Raw genomic sequence first — 21,041 nt, forward strand, 5'->3', positions numbered from 1 at the left:
TTGATCCCTTTTTAGGGTACGTAGACAGTTTAACGAGAAGGTTAGATGCATCCATAAAGTATACGAAAAATTACTACGCTTTTGGATCGTGAGTTGTGTTTGGCCCGTATCCCGGAGGCGGGGTATGATAGATGTACGGGTATTTGGTGACGTCACGCGTTGATCCTGGAAGTATGTTTGGATCGGGACGTGACACTTTGGCCAACATATATAGTTCCTATCTCTTTTCTTTGTATGTTATATGTGTAATGTCGGATTTAGTATTTGTTATGGCTAATTTATAATGTTTGTTATAGCGGATGATTTTTTGTATATTATATGTGTAGTGGCGGATATGAAATGTTTGTTATGGTGGATAATTGTTAGTGTTTGGTACTATTGTTATTGTTAATAGTTATTATTGTGTTTTGGCCTATACATTAAATATGGTGTGATTATTTTCTTGTAATTTTTTTAATTATTATTAATTAAAAACTAAGATAGACTTTTTTTATTTTTTTTATGATTAATGGTTTGTGGTGTCGCTTATGGGCGACATTATAGTTGTTATTTTATTTATTGAATTGTTAGGTGGTGTCGATTAGGACTGACACTAGTCTGCTATATCCGACAGTCTTTCTCAGTACTTAATGTCACATGTATCCGACGTGAACTTCAATGTCACTTTTATTCGACACTACTATTCTTTTTTTATATTGCTTTCCTTCTTCGTGGCGAATTAAGGGGATTAACCGACATCAAAAGCCTTTTCGTGACGCTAGCAATGGTGTCGGTTCTTTTATCCGACATTGCATGAGTTTATGTCAGATTTTTACCTAATATCCGACATAAATTATGTTTTCTTGTCGGTTTTTGGACCTCTAGTTATAGGTAATTTTGTAGTAGTGTAGTTTGGTTTAGAAGTATAGTAGGTATGGAGGGAAATTACAGCTCAAGAGTCTGAAACGGTATGTTGCACGGACATCCACACACACACTATTCTAAAAATCCTCGCCTAGGCGCTAGGCGGTTGACCACAGACTCGATTAATGCCTAGGCGTTTGAAAATTAAGGAAGAGCACCTAAACTTGCTGAGATGCTGGCCTAAACCGCGTAGGCACCCGCCTAGCCCACCCAGACCTGCCTAGGTTGTGACTTACATAGACAGAAAATAGATAACTTTTATTTTGCATTTTTTTTCCAGTAAATTGTAAGAGACTTTTTGAATACTTAAATGAACACACATTATATGCTTGTTCCCCATGTTTTTCATTTTATTCCAATACTTCATAATAAATATGTCATTCTATTTTGTAGTTTATAATGTAATTACATATATTTTATGTAGAAAAACATTTATTTACACAAAATATAATAGATTTACTTAAATCCGCCTAATTCGTCTAGAAGTCCACCTAGACGCCGCCCAATCGCCTAGGCGCCAAGTTCCAGCAGCGCTACCCCACTAGCGCCTAGCGCCATTTAGAACCTTGAGTCACACATCGACACGCCCTAGCCACGTTTGGACATAATCAACGGTTCGGACGGGGCAAGACACGGCAGAGGCTTTTTGTAAATATAAAAAACATTTTGGGACAGTTTTGAAAGTATCGAAACTTGTAACACCTAAAATTTGACGACCTGGAGTCTGGACACCGTCAGTCCCCTTTCTCTCTGATCTGCCGCGGCGCCTCCTCTCTTGAGTTTCTCTCTCTCTTTCGAAGTGACCCCGCGGAGCATTTTCTTTCGTCTCCGAGGAGATACCCGATTGCTTGAGTGAGTGTGCATATAAAACATTTTCTAGTTTTGTTAATTATGCATATAGGGATACGCATGAAGCATATTTTGATTACAATGTGGAATTGTTTATGATATATTTATATGGTGGCAATGGGGGTTTGTAATGCTTGTGTTGGCCACTTTATATTTATTATATTGCCGTGTTCTAGTTGTGTCCGTGCGTGTTCTTATTTGTCGAGATTTGTCATGTCGAGCGTGTTGCCGTATTCGTTTCGGTACATAGGTTACTCATATGATCATATTTTGTGTACTGTGTAGATATGAGAACCCGTTGAATAACCTGGAAACTTCATGTCAGTTTGTGATAGAAATAGAAATGAATGGTTAATAAGATGAAGCAATTTGGGGTTCTATTTCTTTCGGTGATCGATAACTAAATGATTGAATTTTACTATTTTTCTGGGACTCAACTCCTTTTTCTTAAATGGAGGCAGGGCAATGGCAATGGCTGCTTCCATTCGTTGTATGCTTCGAAAGACTGGGAATATTAATGAGAAAAGTATTCAGGGTATCAACAGAACTTTTGGGAGCATAGCTGCTACTAATGTTGATGCAACTTTTAGCGACAACAAAGACCACAATAATGTCCAAGCACAAGCAGACGTTCTGTTTAATTCACTGCCTCGTGAGCCTACGACAGGCACAGTTTCCCGAACTGGTTACCGCACTGGCCCTGGGGCCGATCGTATACTCGGAAAAGGGAGGCAACGCATTCTCAAACCTGTACTCAAGAAGGAAACGAGGTATGGACGTGAACCGTCTGATGAATGGTTTGGTCTCAGACCATGTGACATCCGACCTGGCTCTTTCCACAGATACACTCTACCTAGAGAAGGTCTCTTTACCCATGGCGTCCCCTACGAAGTAAGAATATCATATCTCATTAATTATATAATCAGGATTTCTACATTAAGGATTATTCAGGCAAAAAATGGGCTAAGTTTGTAACTGTTAGCAGTTTGATTATCCACATTTCCTATTCAGATTTTATTTAATGAACTGTGTTCTTCTGCTATATTAGGGCACCAAATCTACGCAATTAACCACAGAGTCTCTATATGTCTTCTTATGTGTTCAGGGTTGCCCCAAATGCTGTACACTAAAATGGGAAGAAGTTGACCGTAAGAAAAAGGGATTGCCGATACTATTTGCTGCTGCGAGGTGGAAGGCTGGGCGTTGTCATCGGTGTGGTGCTGCTACTCCTGCCACTGCTGCTGCTAGAAGAAGAAACAAGGGCAAGAAGGATGTGACGCTGGAAGAATTTATATCATTTGCAACGTACTACGCAGAAAAATATTGTCAAACATATGCAGATCCTGCTGATAATGCCAGGGCAGTGAAACAGGAAGTGCGATGGGCAATGAAGTTTTCAGGTTATTCAATGTGATAAAAGAATTTGCATCAACATTGGCATAAAAGCATGAGTAAAATTATGGCATAAACAAAAGAAGAAATTATGTACATCAGGGGTCAAGCCCATAAGTTTCATTTGTTCAAGGAAGTACAAAGCATCTTGAATGCGACTGTCTTTCATGGCCCTTAATATGAGCCAGTGGAAGGTATGCCTCGTTGGTTGGACTCCATCAAGCATCATGTCACCATACACATCTTTCTACATGAAATCTCTTTTCTCAACGATTAGAGAACGAATAACATCGTTGTACTCCGACACGTTGTTGGCATAGTTCTTGTCAGTGTATTCTCCTCCTGTGGAGGCGCCCCAGGACTCGCATGACCAACCTATGCTGACCTGCACAATTCAGTAACGTTTTTGTTTATCCATTTAGAAGACAATTTAAATGACTAAAAGTAGAGCTTGTTAACTATGAAGCATAAGAGTGAAGCAGTACGAGTAAGGGATTGGAGGAGCCTCATGATCGCTGTCTTCTTGACTCTGTGCTTGTGTGTGAGAGAGAAAGAGATCCTTCTTTCTAATTACACCTCCGAACAGGACGTCACTATTATCTTGGACTTCACTTGACTGGTTTCAAAGTCGTATCAGTTTTCCTGTAGCGTGGGACTAGTATCTGCACTGGAGGATGGCGATGGTATGACAAATCAAAGGAAAGCAGGCACAAAGATGCGAGACAAAAAAGAGAGTTCAAAATGCGTCTTTGAATCACCGAATGCACCGCTCCTGACTATCAGATTGACATTTAAACCTCTTTGAGATATGTCTCTGTTGTGTGCAATATCAAGTGACGTTTATGGTTATCTCTCCCTTTATTTGATCACAGTGAAAAACAATTATTTCGGATTCACACAAAACCTTAAACAAGTAATCTTTTCCCTTCCGCTCTGTAATGTCTACTATCGCATCGTTTGGAAAAGAAAAATAGAATATTCTTTCAAATAATTTCTACCCATCCATTTTCATTATCAATGATGGTTTTCAGGAATTGTCTAATACCAGCTCGCTTGATGCGATAGTAGACATTACACAGCGGAAGGGAAAAGATTACTTGTTTAAGGTTTTGTGTGAATCCGAAATAATTGTTTTTCACTGTGATCAAATAAAGGGAGAGATAACCATGAACGTCACTTGATATTGCACACAACAGAGACATATATCTCAAAGAGGTTTAAATGTCAATCTGATAGTCATGAGCGGTACATTCGGTGATTCAAAGATGCATTTTGAACTCTCTTTTTTGTCTCGCATCTTTGTGCCTGCTTTCCTTTGATTTGTCATATCATCGCCATCCTCCAGTGCAGATACTAGTCCCACGCTACAGGAAAACTGATACGACTTTGAAACCAGTCAAGTGAAGTCCAAGATAATAGTGACGTCCTGTTCGGAGGTGTAATTAGAAAGAAGGATCTCTTTCTCTCTCACACACAAGCACAGAGTCAAGAAGACAGCGATCATGAGGCTCCTCCAATCCCTTACTCGTACTGCTTCATAGTTAACAAGCTCTACTTTTAGTCATTTAAATTGTCTTGTAAATGGATAAACAAAAACGTTACTGAATTGTGCAGGTCAGCATAGGTTGGTCCTGCGAGTCCTGGGGCAGCGCTATCTCGTTGCCGCCTCCACAGGAGGAGAATACACTGACAGGAACTATGCTAACAACGTGTCGGAGTACAACGATGTTATTCGTTCTCTCATCGTTGAGAAAAGAGATTTCATGTTGAAAGATGTGTATGGTGACATGATGCTTGATGGAGTCCAACCAACGAGGCATACCTTCCACTGGCTCATATTAGGGGCCATGAAAGGCAGTCGCATTCAAGATGCTTTGTACTTCCTTGAACAAATGAAACTTATGGGCTTGACCCCTGATGTACATAATTTCTTCTTTTGTTTATGCCATAATTTTACTCATGCTTTTCAATTTTACTTTTAACCAATGTTGATGCAAATTCTTTTATGCCATAGGTTCATATTTACAACTTTCTCATCTCCCTATATGGGAAATGCAAGTCATCTGATCGGGCAGCTCTGGTACGGTTCACCATCCATCTCTGGACACCAATATTCCAGTCAGATCATGTGCAACATAATTGGATATATCTGATGCACATTTTTTTTTCTTTTCTTGTTCATTTAAATTCGAAGGTTTTGAAAGAAATATGAAGTGAAGCCAACGGCACAAACCTACATATGTCTACTCAATGCTCGTGGAGCTGCTGGCCGCTTAGATGAAGTGTATGATATGATACCTTCATTTATGCTCTGATTTTTTTATTTTTATAATCATGCGCAGACGCTCTCACCCGACAATGACTACATCTCATTAGTTGAACAGCTAACTTGCATGCCCTTATAAACTACGTAAGTATAATCTGCTCACTGTTTAATTGTAACAGACTCCTACTGTTTAATCCTAAACGCATCCTATTGATTGTTGTCAACCAACTAAACTACAAGCAAGCTGATTATAGAAAGAAAATACTTAAGAGAAACGTTTTTTTCTTTTTTCAGTTGAAGAATTGAACTGAACCGAACCAAATCGAAAACGGTTCACTTGCTGGTTTAAAAACCCATTCCTTCCCAACTCGTTAATTTTTTTTTTTTTTTCAACATTTGTTTGCGAAACAGAATTTATTTTTAGCATGTTGTTGTTGTGTCATTGATATTCTATTTTGATCATTTCAACACCGATAGGATAGTCAACATTAAACTACAAAATTTTAAATTAAAGGACGAATGCTGGTATTAGAGAGAATATACTTGAGAGAAACGGTTTCTTTTTTTCAGCTGAAGAATTGAACCGAATTGAATCAAAGGGAACCGAGCCGGTTCACTTTGCTTGTTTAAAAACCCATTCCTTCCCCACTCGTTTTATACTGGTCGAAACACTTTTCCTTTTCTGGACTTGCTGTGAGTCTGTAAAGCGGAGAGCTGGGGGGAGAAGAGGAAGCTTGAAGATTTGAAGTTGAAGAGGTAATCCCTCTCTCTCTGTTGTATTCTGTTGCTTAGACAACACACACAGATTGATACACACATATGTTCATATACATGTTTACTGAGCTAATTTTCTTTATTGGGTTTCATGAATTCACGTGAATGCTGAAGTGGGTTGATCATCATTTTGTTGAATTACTGACTGTTGGTGTTTTATATAGGTTTCTGTGTGAGTATTTGGTTTTCTTTTGGACTAATTGAAAACATTAGAATACAAATGAGTGATGGCTTGGGATGGGTTGATCATCATTTTCTGAATTCTTTAGAGTCGGGCTTGAATGGGGGCTTATTTTTGCCAATTTTTACCAAAAAATTGGCCTTTTAATATGGTTTCGGTTTCTTGTTGATGTTTGTTTGCTCCAGTCACTATTGTGTTTTTAAATGAACAGATGACTTTTATTTCCCAATTTCTTGTTGCCTATGCTTTTTCCTATTTGAATGTTTGATTCACATTGTTGTTGCTTATCAAAAGATAATGAATGTATACTGTTGCTTGTTAAAAGACGTTGCGTGTGTGTGCATGCGTGGGGGTGTAAGTTGTTTAGCCTTCTATGACCTTACGCAAATTCATAATAAGTAAATTAATGATTTATATACACTTAGATTTGATAATCTATTCAGATTTGATAATCTGCGTGATGCCTACATAAAATCATACTTAGATTATCTGTGTTCTGTGGTTTTTCTTTTTAGTCTCTTTAGCTTCACAAGGCCCTACATATTTTGGGTTATTAGACTCACCTTCATTGAGTGCTTATCTTAGAGCAGCAATTTGGCTTTGCCCCAAGCAACCTAGTGGTTGTCGGGTTCAAGTTGTGAAAACAGTCTCCCTAGAAACGGTCACGGTAGGCTGCTTTTGAGAAACTGTCGTATGTTTCCAGTCCCTTTTATAGAAAGGCAGTTTCCATTCTTCATATTGTGGCAAAGGTCAGGTCAAGCTTGCTGATGCTGGACCTTGGTTGCAGTGCATTAATTCTTGAGATGTTTCAACATTCCTTAAAATCTGTATTTGAATGTTGGACTTTGTAATGTTTGGATGTGTTGTGCAAACTGTAAAATCTGTATATGAATCTGTGCATGCAAACTGTAAAACTGTAAAATCTGTAGAAATTAAGGGCTTGTTTGGTACTCTACTTGAATTCAACTTTTTAAACTCAAAAACAATTATGCTTGAAACTGGGACAAAAATTATATCTACAAGTGTTTGAACAGGAATCTCTTTCTTGCAATAGCTTAATGTTGTTGTTAGATGTAATGATATTCTACTTGTTTCGAATCGAATCTCGTGATACCAATATGTAGTTATAGAAAAGAAAACAACTCTTGTTGGTTGTTGATAATAGATGACACAGTTTTAGTCTATATTTGTGATCACAAATTAATGATGCTTGATGGCAAGGAGTGATCATCTATGACAACAAACAGGTCTTTGTCAAAATCTATAAGACATGGTGATCGTACGTGGGTTTGAATCTACCAAACTTAGTGGTAGATTCAGTCTAGTGAACTTTAGAGGATGAACTCGAAAAATGGAAACGAGAATTTTGATGATCTTGCGGATGATCCATTGTTACTAATGCCGCAAAATAAACCCTTCCATGGTAACATAGCTCAAAACTCATGTATAAGATACTTAAGAAACATCAATACTGCTTTCCCTTTTATCTTTTCCAAATCTGCGCCTCAACACCAACAGTGTTTTACTTTTTGTTTACAACCTGTTTTAATGGATTGACAGTGTGTGGCTCTGGCTGGCATGAATATCATATCTGTACATGTTTGACCATCATGATTCAGGACCGTTGCATATTCTTCAATTGAAGAAAATACTGATCCATCATATCCATCACTTACCTTAGAGTCCTCAGAGCCTTATGATGGAGGGGAAACACCTTCCCCCTATGGTTTTTAGTTTGTCAAGTTGCTCAACTTTAGGCCATGCTTTGTTCCTTTATACCAGAGAGAGCATTGTATAGTGTCTGCTCTCCGCGTAACAGAGCCACATACAACCCTGATATTTTTGCTCCGCCACCATAAATGTTTGGTTCATTCTGTTGCTATATTTTGTGTGTTATATGCCTCTTTGATTGCCTTGTTACCGTTATGACCGGCCAATCCTACTTTACTTTATTTGCAGCAGCAACATGAGGTTCTTTTCATTGATGGCGGGTGTTTTTCGGCATCGTCCATCCATTAATAGCATGCCTTTCAAGCCTTTTCATTGGCGCGCGCGTGGGTATGTAAGCCCAGTTGTTCACAGTAAAGCTGATTGGGGTAAGTGTTTTTTACTTAATTTGAATATGGACAAACTTCACATTCTATTGAATTGTAACGTACAGTTTTCCTTTTGGTTAATCAGAACCTTTCGATTGGCACAAAGTACCTGGGGTTATAAACCCACTAGTTCGCGATCAAGGCCTTGAAAGTAAGTACCTTTTAGTTTGGTATAAATACTCAATTTGATCTTTTCGCCCTGAACTATTGCACATGTCTCACTTTACCCTTGTAACTTTCACTCAAAACTCGTCTCCATGTTTTAAAATTCCCCTACCACCAAAATCTGCCAATTCTTCCGTTAAATTGCGGATGATGTGGCTAGGATTCTTTCCTTCTCCTTAAATGAGCTGGGAGTCGTCTCTCCCACTGGCAATGTCTGTTAGTCTTATACGTTCATGTATAATAAAACACCATTGAACTAACCTTGAGAAGACATCTTCCTTAGCACACCAAGCACTGCAGTTGCAGCAAGCTCCTTCTCGAACACTATGAACTTCAAGGGTTGATCTTCTGCACACACACCACCACTTTATTACTCGAACTTATGGGGAGTTCTCGAAGTATGTGTATCGGTGGTGTATGCTACTACAACCCCAGCGTACATTCCCATAATCATACGCTGGGATTCCTTATTGTACAAGGATATAATCTACCAAATCTCAATCCAAATAGGATAGTATCAAGCGCCCTTATTCTCCAATTATAGCTGGGTTATATACCTTTACTTGGAGTCCAAGTTATAGCTTATGACTAAACCCTACTCACACTTACATTCCACATCAATCCTTATTAACTATATTGACCTTTTAGTTGTTGGATTAGTGTCTAACATCCAACATTGTCCCACTAGGTCAATTAGTTAATTCAAGAAAGAACTTTAATGAATCTGTAAGCATGATTCTTTATTGGCCAATGGATTCAGTTAAGCTAATAAGCTTCTTGCATACTTTTGTCAAGTAAAGATTACTCATTCAGAACTATCGGAGACTATGAACTTACATAAGTGTTCATGAGCTCTTATAATCACTGAACACGATCCTCACTTACATGAAATAATCAATCACAGACTTGGTAAATAAGTGAGCCACAAAACCATGAGTCGAAAGCATCGACCCCATCACTTCCAGGTCCTCTTAATCAGCCTTTTATATGACTGCTTAATGCTTCCTATGAAGCTTTCAAGCTATGAGAATAGTTCACATATATTTTCGTGAAAAAACTCAGTTCATATGCCAATCAATCTCACGGCACAACTAACTGCAGCCAATAACCTTTTGCTGCTACATTGTCTCATCATAATACACATCAGTTGCTTATAATCTTTCAGCAACCTCTATTTGCAACAGAAAATATGAACTAGAGCTATATTGAAACAATGTATGAACTACTGAACTAGCATCCCTTTATTAAACATTCAATTCAACCAAGTGCAGCGACTAGCTAAACATAAAACCAAAACTCAATACTCACTGTCATGATAATAACTAACATGCATAATTAAACTACATACTATCATTACTCCCACTAGTTCAACAAATCTAGGGTTGCAATCACTCCCATATTGACTGCATGCTTATGAAAAACTGCATTTGGTACTACCTTAGTGAGTGGATCAGCAAGCATGGCATGAGCGTCAATGTAATCAACCTTGATCTCTCCAGACTTTACTTTCTTCCTTGTCAACGCATATTTGGTGTTCAAGTGCTTTGTTCCAGGAGACCTTTTATTATTCTTAGAATAAAAGACAGCAGCTTTGTTATCACACCAAATTTGAACAGGCTTTGCTATAGAATTCATGATCTCTAGACTGCTGATGAAGTTTCTCAACCATATGGCTTGTGATGTAGTTTAATAACAAGCTACAAACTCAGCTTGCATGGTAGAAGTGGCAACAGTATCTTGTTTCACGCTCTTCCATGACACTGCCCCATTTGCCAACGTGAATATATAACCTGAAGTTGACTTAAGTGAATCAAAGCAGCCTGCAAAGTCTGAGTCACTGTAGCCTACTAGTTCGAGTTTTGAATCCCTCTTGTACACTAGCTGATACTCTTTTGTTCTCTGCAAGTATATCAAAACTTTCTTGGCAGCTATCCAGTGTGCATTGCCATGGTTAGACTGAAACCTTCCCAATATGCTAATAGCATATGCAATATCAGGTCTGGTACATACCTGTGCATACATGAGACTCCCAACGAGAGAAGCATAAGGCTTGCTAGCCATTTCTTTCTTCTCAAACTCAGTCTTAGGGCACTGATCCTTACTGAGTTTTTCTCCCTTTGTCATGGGAACATCACAGCCATTCGAGTCTTCCATATTGAACCTTTTAAGTACCTTTTCAATGTATGCTTTCTGTGATATACCAAGTAGTCCTCTACTTCGATCTCTTGTGATCTGAATACCAAGAACAAAAGATGCCTCTCCCATATCCTTCATGTCAAATCGTTTGGACACAAATTTCTTGGTGTCACTCAACAATGATGCATTATTGCATGCTAGTAATATGTCATCTACGTAAAGAATGAGAAAAATAAAACAGTTACCATTTCTTTTCATGTAAACACACTCATCACTAGGGCTCTCTTCGAAACCATGTGATGAACCAACCTCATCAAACTTCAAATACCACTGTCTCGAGGCCTGTTTCAATCCATAAATGGACTTGTTAAGTTTACAGACCAAATTCTCTCTCCCTTCTTGAATGAAACCCTCTGGTTGCTTCATGTAGATCTCTTCCTCAAGATTTCCATTCAAGAATGCAGTCTTAACATCCATTTGATGCAGGAGTAGATCGAAGTGAGCCGCTAGTGCCACGATCACTCTAAAAGAGTCTTTTGTAGAGACTGGAGAGAATGTTTCATTGTAATCAACTCCTTCTTGCTGAGTATAACCCTTAGCTACAAGTTTCGATATCACCCTTGGAGTCTCTCTTAGTCTTGTAATCCCACTTGCAGCCTATTGGTTTACATCCTTGTGATAGCTCAACCAACTCCCACACTTTGTTCTTATTCATGGAATCCAATTCTGATTGCATAGCTTCTTGCCAATGTGCATTATTGAGACTCTCAATTGCCTTCTTGAAGTTTAATGGATCTTCTTCTTGACTACTGAACTCGGCCTCTTGCAAACACACAAGGAAATCATCTGAACTTCTTGCCAATATGCATTATTAAGACTCTCAATGGCCTCCTATATGTTCATGTATAATAAAACACCATTGAACTAACCTTGAGAAGACATCTTCCTTAGCACACCAAGCACTGCAGTTGTAGCAAGCTCCTTCTCGAACACTATGAACTTCAAAGGTTGATCTTCTGCATACTCATCACCACTGTATTACTCAAACTTATGGGGAGTTCTCTAAGTATGTGTATCGGTGGTGTATGCAGGGACCTTCCCTTGGAATTTATACTACTACAACCCTAGCGTACATTCCCATATTCATACGCTAGGATTCCTTATTGTACAAGGATATAATCTACGAAATCTCAATCCAAATAGGATAGTATCAAGAGCCCTTATTCTCCAATTATAACTGGGTTATGTACCTTTACTTGGAGACAGAGTACGTGTTAAGGGGTAAAGTAAGACAAAGTACGTGTTAAGTGAGACAAATCTGATATAGGTCTAAGTCTAGTTTAAATTAATTTGCTTTTTTGTTTTTTGCTCAGGTACGTGCACCTTATTTGCTGTTGCAGAAACAGTCCAAGCTGCACATTTTTTAGCTACAGGGGAGAATGTTTTACTCTCTCCTCGTGATTTGGCCATGAATGTGAGTCAACCATACGGTTACTACAAAGGTAAAATGTACGGGGGCGATAGCTATTTTGAGGATGCTTTTTCTTACATGGAGCATGAGGGCATTCTATTGGAGAAGGATTGCCCTTACTGCGATGATTTGATAAAGGAGGCAGCATTCAAAGAAAATAAAATTGAGAGAATAGGTAGACGTATTTTTATTGACTCGTATGAGGTAATAGAGGACGAGGAAAGCTTTTTTAGAGCTTTGACAACTCGACCGGTTGTAGTGGATTTGTTCGTAAATGAAGATGGATCGTGGGACAAGTACAAGGAAGGCATTTACAACACCGACTTTAGCAAGCCCAACAGTCCGCATTGTGTGACCATCATAGGTTGGGGCATAGACCAAGAGACAGGAGAAGAATTTTATAGAATCAAGAACTCAGCAGGAGAATGGGGGCAAGGCGGCTTTGCCATGGTATCGAAGAATACAATAGAGCGATTTATCTCAGCTGGTTATCCAATTATCCTTGGAGGTGAGTCGCACTGGCTTTAAAAGTCATTTGCTAAAAAAATTTCCAATAACGAATTATTAAGATGTTAGAAACCTTACTTCTTTTTTGTTTTCCCCTTTTAGGGTGCCTTGGTGAGGAGAAAGGAGGAGAAAGGAACTATGCTAGAGATGGTATATCCTTCCTTTTAAGGAGCGATTGTGATTGAACAGTTGTTTGAACTAGCTCTTGGTGCTTATTTGATGCTGCTTAAGCTCTCGTCTTGTATTTTTCGGGTTTTGGTTTTCGCTTGCTGTTTGTGAGTTTTAAGAGTTTGAGGAGGAGTCTTGTTAGATGATGAGTTGACAAATTAACGTTCGTACTGGACTTTGTTATGAATCTAAACTAAAGCTAGCTTAGTGCGGCTTTAGCTTTGTTAATTTGAGGTGTTTTGGATATTACTATATATACGCCTATCTATCCTCTGATCTCAAGTAACATGACACCATCTAAAGTTAACACTCGAGACTGCATTTTTATAACGTTGTTTGTGTGTTTGGAACGGTAGAAATGTTTAATTACTTTTATGGTATGCTATGGGAATGATTTATCATCAGTTTTACTCTCTCTCTCTCTCTCTCTCTCCCCCTCTCCTTGCCACAACCCAGGTAATTCCATAATCCTGGGCCGTGAATTCACAATGGAGACCAAGTCTCAAGACCACAAATGCCCCCGCCAACCTGAAAAGGCGTTGTGTTTGCGCTTCACATCTTCCCTCCATCCACATTCGCTGCAACCTTTATATTCGATCTTTTTGGTTTAATCATTGTTTGTGAGTGCTAAGTTGTCTGCTCCAAATTGTCGGTGTAATTAGTCGGCTTCACAAAATCACGCTTGCTTTTTCTTTTTCTTTTTCTCAAGGTTAAACTTTTTTATTATTTTTAAAGCTAGTTTCATGTCGCTTTTAGCCGACGACATTGGTCATCGGTGTTGAATAATTTGAAATATTTAGGCAGGAATTTTCCCACTTGTTTTGCACGCGGAAATGGATTGGGAAAAGGAATGTCAGGTGGGTCAGAGGTGGTGTTAGTAGCCGACGAGACGATGAATAGGAAAGAGGGATGTCAGGTGTGTCAGATGTGGCGTCGTTTATAGCCGACGGGATGGTGACTTGGGAAGAGGGATGTCAATTAGAGGTGGTGTCGATTGTAGCCGACGGGATAGTGGATTGGGAAGAGGGATGTTAGGTGTGTCAGATGTAGTGACTTGGGTTTCATGAATTCACGTGAATGCTGAAGTGGGTTGATCATCATTTTGTTGAATTACTGACTGTTGGTGTTTTATATAGGTTTCTGTGTGTGTATTTGGTTTTCTTTTGGACTAATTGAAAACATTAGAATACAAATGAGTGATGGCTTGAGATAGGTTGATCATCATTTTCTGAATTCTTTAGGGTCGGGCTTGAATGGGGGCTTATTTTTGCCCAATTGTTACCAAAAAATTGGAATTTGGGCGCATTGGTTGTGAAAGTGAGGTTGATTGGCTGCCGAGAAACAAAATAGAAAGCATCCACTCATTCGTTCAGAAATTCGAAGCTAGGGTTTAGAAAGATTAGGGTAAATTACAATGAATAAAAAATTACACACACTCATTCGTTCAGTTCAGTTCAGTTTAGTTCGGTTTGGAAGTACGATCAAGAAGTATAAGAGGTACGGAGGGAAATTACGGCTTAAGAGTCTGAAACGGTATGTTGCACGGACATCCTCACACATCGACACACCCCCACCACGTTTGGACGGGGCAAGACATGTCAGAGGCTTTTTGTAAATGTAAAAAACATTTTGGGACAGTTTCGCAAGTATGGAAACTTGTAAAACCTAAAATTTGACGGAAATGATCCTCCCCGGATCCCTTCCACCTAATTCTCCTCATCAAACAATTTGAGGTTCTTGAAATTTAATCCAACTGCTAAAAACACTGGCCCACTTTCAAAGTTATAATAACTTTAGCCGTTTGATCAAATTTTAAGGGACCGGATTATTTGATGGGATGATGAGGTGGAAGGTATCTAGAGATGATCCTTTCCAAATTTGACGACCTGGAGTCTGGACACGGTCAGTCCTCTTTCTCTCTGATCCGCCGCGGCGCCTCCTCTCTTGAGTTTCTCTCTCTTTCGAAGTGACCCCGCGGAGCATTTTCTTTCGTCTCCGAGGAGATACCCGATTGCTTGAGTGAGGTGTGCATATAAAACATGTTCTAGTTTTGTTAATTATGCGTATAGGGATACGCATGAAGCATATTTTGATTACAATGTGGAATTGTTTATGATATATTTATATGGTGGCAATGGGGGTTTGTAATGCTTGTGTTGGCCACTTTATATTTATTATATTGCCGTGTTCTAGTCGTGTCCGTGCGTGTTCTTGTTTGTCGAGATTTGTCACGTCGAGCGTGTTGCCGTATTCGTTTCGGTATATAGGTTACTCATATGATCATATTTTGTGTACTGTGTAGATATGAGAACCCATTGAATAACCTGAAAACTTCATGTCAGTTTGTGATAGAAATAGAAATTAATGGTTAATAAGATGAAGCAATTTGGGGTTCTATTTCTTTCGATGACAATTTTTAAACTCAAAGACAATTTTTAAGGTTTAGGCCTTAAAAACTTGTTTGGTATGACTATTTTAAAAAACTGAACTAAAGATTAGCTCAAAAATATAGTATATTCTCTAAAAATATAAAAAGTGAATTTTTAGAGTTTTTAAACTTAAATTCACTTGTTTCTTTTCACTCCCTCCTCTCCTCACTTCAAATCTCTCTCTTTTCTTCTTTTTCTCTCCTCTTCACGTGGGCAAGAGGGTAATGCGCAGTGTAGGTAGGATGGCCTAGTACCTTGGTAGAGACAACTGGTTAAGTTCGTGCTCCGAAGTGGATCAATCTGTCCGGAGTGCAGATTGGTTGTTTCGATCACACCGGGAACCACCTGATTAGATCACTCCCCCGTGGGGAAGGACTTGACCTTCTATTCACACCAAGTCTAGCCCCCAGGGAGTGAGTGTACACTATTATTACTCCGGAGAGGTGGTATTTTAGGCTTTACAATTGCCCATAACTATTTATCTTGAGTATCCTCGAAGTGAAAGTTATCCGTGTTCAAGATACCTCTCCCGCAGCGATGCTCTAGTTTTAATCCATGTCGAGCTCTTTTAGAGACTTTGTCTCATTTACAATGCCCCAAGCATACAGAGAAATTTGTGGGCGGAGTGAGGCATTTTTCTTGGAGCGAACTTTTTAAACGGGGTCTTGCCCCTGAATACTTAATGTTGGCTTGAAATATTTTAGTCGAAAGAAGCAGATCATGTAATCCAATGTACCCCCGCATTGTAGAATTTTCAATATTTTCTTCTTATAATAAATTTGTCGGTTTTTCATCCAAACTTGCATGTCTAACCAAATTTTCACATTACTCTATTCCTACAAATTCCACATATTTCCTAAAGGGATTGTTGTGAAACCAATATGAAATTATAAATAAGAACGTAAATGGATAATTTATATACGATGATTAATTTTTCTCATAACTCTGAATTAGTGTCAACCCTCTCCTTTCCCTCAAATGAATTAATACCAAGATTATATCCTAATTACAATTGAAACTTGAAGGAAAATAGTGTAGTTGGCTTGGGAGAAAAGAAATAGAGACGCGAGTTGAAAGGAAATTATTAAATCCTAATTACATTTCACTAACACATGTTCCAAAAGAGGAAAGTTTGCTTACGTACTTAAAGCAAAGTGCCGAGCCACAAGCATGCACTATTATAAACAGGACCAAGAAAAGACCCCTACTCTATTTTAAGTCACTAGAAAAGAGCCCCCAGCATTCACCAACTAACCCTATTTATTCATAACCTTTACTTGAACTTGGACTAACTTGAATACCTTTTTTTAGGGAGTTTTAACGAAAAGTTCGCGGTACTGTTCACTTTAACGAAAAATCATATTTTTACACTAAAAAGTCAAACCTTGTACTATTCATTTTATCCTTTATTTTGTTTTTATCGTTCAAACTCAAAATTTTCAAACATTTTTCATTACTATTCTTTTTTTATATTATTGAAAATGAACAATATTTACCGAAGAAGAAACAACAGGCAAACTAGGAGGATACGGTGCATAATGAGCCTCAATAAACCTTGATGAGGATTTTAACCCAAGCAAAGAGAAAAAGAGTGTGTGTCCCCATAAAATTGAAGAAACGAACGATCCTCCAAAAGTACAATCAAGTAAGAACTACTTGGTACTATCTTCCATGAGCGCATCCAAGATTGAGTCCGGTGGTTCCTCGAACCAAGTCTTCTCCATGGCACACCCCAATCCCGCACGAGCAAGGCGATGCGAGACGTAATTAGCTTCGCGACGAACGTGGGATAATTTGGACCGAGGAAAATATTGCAAAAAATTACGAACGCCATTGATAATGGATCACATGTCAGAGCAATCCCCCTATTGTCTCTGTAAAGCAGCCACAGATGTGCAAGCATCACCTTCAAAAATGATTACTTCGCACCTCCTGGAAACTTATCTCGACAGAGGGTTACTGCCCTTCTTGCTGCCAACATTTCAACGGGCAAGGGAGAGGATACCAGCTCGAGTTGTCCCGCCAGGCCTGCAATGAATATCCCATCGTTATCCCTGATGACCACTCCAACTCCTCGTTTTGATCTTTCATCCCACGCGCCGTCGAAATTACTTTGAGCCATCCGTCACATGGAGCGACCCATCGCGCCCATTGAGCCCAAACAACCAATAGAATTCTCCGGAAATGGATATAATTTTACGAAAATACCCTGGCATTTAGCGACGCGTAAACATTTTATTCCAAGTCCAATTCTCTTTCGCTTGCGCATACTCGTTCGTAATAGCGAGTACTATAATTCTATACTTAAGATCATCTCTAACCCCTGTTCAAGTTATAGCCTTACAAGAAAATGTTTTTTTCATGAACAGTGTCATACTATATCTATATACAATTTCCAACCAAAGGGAGGCTATTTTTTAACTCCCTCAATAATTTATTATTTTAAGTTTGTTCTTTAATTTTATTCGTTAATGCTAAAGGTTGTTTTAAGTTTTATTTTGTTTAAGTTTCATATTATTAAATATTTTAATTTTACTTGCATGTTAACAACTTAAACATTAAAATGAGATAAGATAGTATGGAATGGTGAAAATGATGTGAGAAATGATGTTGAAATGACTTTAGATATTTATAGGAAAAAATTATAATTTTAAAAAAATTTCCTTACATTTCGTCTTTTTAAAAAAAAAAAAGACTACATGACGTCAGCTAGCAGCATAGCTGCCCCCAACTTTCAAGGCTAGTTGGCTATGTTTGGCCAACCCTCTGGTCATTTGGCTTTATTATGGTTTGGTGGGTCCCAATTTTTTGGGCCCAACCCTACATTAGAGATGAGTTTTATGTCAAAACGAGTTATGTTTTGGCCTATAACCATTTAACCGGCTCGATTGAAGATAGCCTAATAAATAGGTCAAATGTGTCCTAACTACTAAGTCAACATATCCCACCAGGGGCATTTTTCTCATTTTAGATCTGAGGGAGTAAAATTAGGTGCGGGATGTAATAATATATGTGATGTATATCAAATTTCTTTTGCCCCATCTCCCCATGTCGGTTTTGTGTTGTTTGTTGTACAAACAAATTTTGATGAGCAGGATTCAACTCAAGTACATTGATGAATTTCTTTTAAGCAACTGAGGCCTACGTCAAATAAGAAAAAGCCTACGAAGGGCCTATATCAAGAAAGAAAAAACCAATAGTAAAAACAAAACAAAAATATTATTATAAATTATCCTATCATTTATAAAAAAAATAAGAATAGTAAAACCAAACCAAAGAAAAAACATTTATCTATCATGGAAAATGCATTGGTACAAAACCATTTTGCCACACTATTTATATATGTTGTTTCAGCGTAATGATAACGTTAGTGGGTGAAATAATTAGTCATTAAGAGGAGAGGAATCAATGAGAATTGAACTCACGTTAGGATGTATCGACATAATTATTTTTCGTCACTACGATAAAGTGTCATTTGTACTATATGTATATGTTAATTTATGATGAATTGAAAATGTCCCAAGTACACTAATTAAAAGTGAGAGTTTCCATGAACTCTCTGCTATCTCACAGTTTAACATTAATTATCGTGCTAACATTGTGCAAAAAATGAGATGACAGAGAGTACAGAAAGTCAAACTTTTGAGAAAGTTATGTCAGTAGTTTGTATTGTTATGTTTTAAAATGAATTTAAGCATGTAATTTTATATTATAAACTTTTGCATAAAATTTGTTTTTGGTAATAATTAAATAAAGACAGTACTATTCGCACATATTTTTTTTTACATTCTACACATTCTTGTCCTCGATATTTTTCAATTTATTTGATCTGACGCTTAAAAATCGAGAAAATTGTGTAAAAGATAAAAATGGTGTGTGAATAGCACCGTCAATTAGATAAAAAAATTCCGTTATTATGTATTCAAAGTATTGTGATTTCCTCAGCCCACTCCATCATCAAGGCTTTCATGTCTTTAATTTTTATGTATTAACTATTAATTAAATAAAGGGAATCACACTTTATGAAAACATGTGATCTTGTGGAGGGTAATCATTATTATTTTTCTTGATAGAAAATGAAATAATCAACTAGTAATCGCTCCAATTAAGTAACACATGATCTAATAAAAAATGTTTGATCAAACAACGTAACGTTATTAGTCTAATAATCTTTGATCAAATAGCACTAAGAAAAGTTCCTATATCAAGTGGGATTTTAGCTAAGCAAGTTAAGATTGATACTTAATTCCGTACCGGCAAGGTTTTATCGAGCATGTAGTAAATGCATCATATCATCATACATACGTATTCATTTTGCTATTTTAACGAATATTGTACCTTCTTCTATAAAAATATATGATTTGCTTTGAACGTTAGTCTACTTGCATGTTATACGTTTGTGAAATCTTTTGCTAAAAGACATTTTCCGCTAAATTTTCTCTGACTTTGTTTCTTGACTTGGTTGTTAAGTTTACATGAGAATCTTTCATTTATAAATGAGAATTGTTATTGGCACTCCAAACTTTCTATATTTAGAAACAAAAATACACTTATGAGGGGTATAGAATGACATTTTTGAAGTGTCAATAACACTTCCCTTATAAATTTAGGTCTTTTAATGTTGCAATCCCAAAATAGTTTGTTTGAAGCCCTAACTCATTTCATGCCGAAACTATAATTCAAGCCAAAACAAGCATAGATTTATTTATATATCTATTGAATCAAGAGTTGCTCCTTGGGTCCTAGGCAATCTATTTGTTTTAAGCTACCAAATTGGGTATATAGTTTTAGGAATTAAGATCCATTCTAGACAACTGAGTTTGGAGTCGACGGATTCAAAGACTCAGTTCTCATTAGTTTATTCCATTGTCCTACCTCACTCAAATCAAAAGTCTGGACCTCTCTTTCGATCTCTTTAACGGCCCGGATCTCTAGATCCTTGAACTCCGAATACAGAGATCCGAAGAGGATCTAGTCTCTAGTTTTTGTAACCAAGGGTGAATTGGTCAAGATACATAAATATAATATATCTTTTCATAGAGATAAATATGCCAATTTTTGCATGAACTGTAACGGATGGAAAACAATCTGTAATCATTGTATCCAATTTGCCAATTGGGGAGTAAAAAATTGTCAATAATTGCTCTCGTAGTGGCCTAAGCCAGCAATACCAACGTAAAGGGATGATAATGAAATATGCCTCTCATTGCTCAGATTACCACTTATGTTGGATTTTTTTTTTTTGACAAGTGATATTATCTACGTTAAGAGGAGGGGGTGAGTTTAACATCACAATGAGCTAGTAATAATGTGATTCAAACTCGCATTTGGCGAGAATCGAACTTAATACCTCTTACTTATAAGTGAAGAGATTTACCACTATACCGTAATACTAAGTGACGATTGCACTTATGTTTAAGACTTGAGAAAAATAAAATTTCCATATAAAAATGTTTTTTTTTTCAATTAATATTTATGACTATTTTTATTGCGCCTCTCGTGAAGAATACTTTGGAACATTATTGTTTCTTTCATAAGTAATCTCAAATGAGCTAGCATTTCTCGTTGGATGTCTTATCAACCGAAAAGAGTAATGTTTGAAAGATTAAATTTGTAGACTAAATTTGCAAACTAAATAACGTGTCACTAATCGAAAATGAGCACGTTTATCAACATTTAAGTAATAATCCAATAATTAACTTTC

At 37.6% G+C, this 21,041-nt stretch overlaps 1 protein-coding gene across 10 annotated transcripts; it reads left to right on the top strand.

Moving 5' to 3' along the window:
- The first annotated feature begins 1,582 nt into the window (after positions 1–1,582).
- On the top strand, positions 1,583–13,162 carry LOC103416521 (P34 probable thiol protease-like). Of its 10 annotated transcripts, none has more exons than XM_070818731.1 (10): positions 1,589–1,755; positions 2,210–2,643; positions 2,858–3,152; positions 5,159–5,224; positions 5,339–5,428; positions 5,981–6,166; positions 8,325–8,461; positions 8,547–8,612; positions 12,136–12,741; positions 12,843–13,162. In XM_070818731.1, the coding sequence occupies exons 7-10, from the start codon at positions 8,332–8,334 to the stop codon at positions 12,923–12,925; spliced, it is 885 nt and encodes a 294-aa protein (XP_070674832.1). In that variant the 5' UTR covers positions 1,589–1,755; positions 2,210–2,643; positions 2,858–3,152; positions 5,159–5,224; positions 5,339–5,428; positions 5,981–6,166; positions 8,325–8,331; the 3' UTR covers positions 12,926–13,162. The 10 variants fall into 10 exon arrangements, with proteins under 10 accessions (XP_070674840.1, XP_070674832.1, XP_070674839.1 ...); XM_070818738.1 differs by having other exon boundaries at positions 2,214–2,643; positions 5,339–5,554; XM_070818729.1 differs by having other exon boundaries at positions 2,214–2,643.
- Positions 13,163–21,041: the final 7,879 nt, after the last annotated feature.

Source organism: Malus domestica, chromosome 03 (assembly GCF_042453785.1).
Source record: "Malus domestica chromosome 03, GDT2T_hap1".
Classification (NCBI taxonomy): domain Eukaryota; kingdom Viridiplantae; phylum Streptophyta; class Magnoliopsida; order Rosales; family Rosaceae; genus Malus; species Malus domestica.

Coding starts and splice junctions, on each gene's coding strand:
- LOC103416521 (XM_070818731.1), top strand. CDS start 8,332: ATGAGGTTCTTTTCATTGATGGCGGGTGTTTTTCGGCATCGTCCATCC. Junction 8,613..12,135: donor TCGCGATCAAGGCCTTGAAA/GTAAGTACCTTT, acceptor TTTTTTGCTCAG/GTACGTGCACCTTATTTGCT. Junction 12,742..12,842: donor TTATCCAATTATCCTTGGAG/GTGAGTCGCACT, acceptor TTCCCCTTTTAG/GGTGCCTTGGTGAGGAGAAA.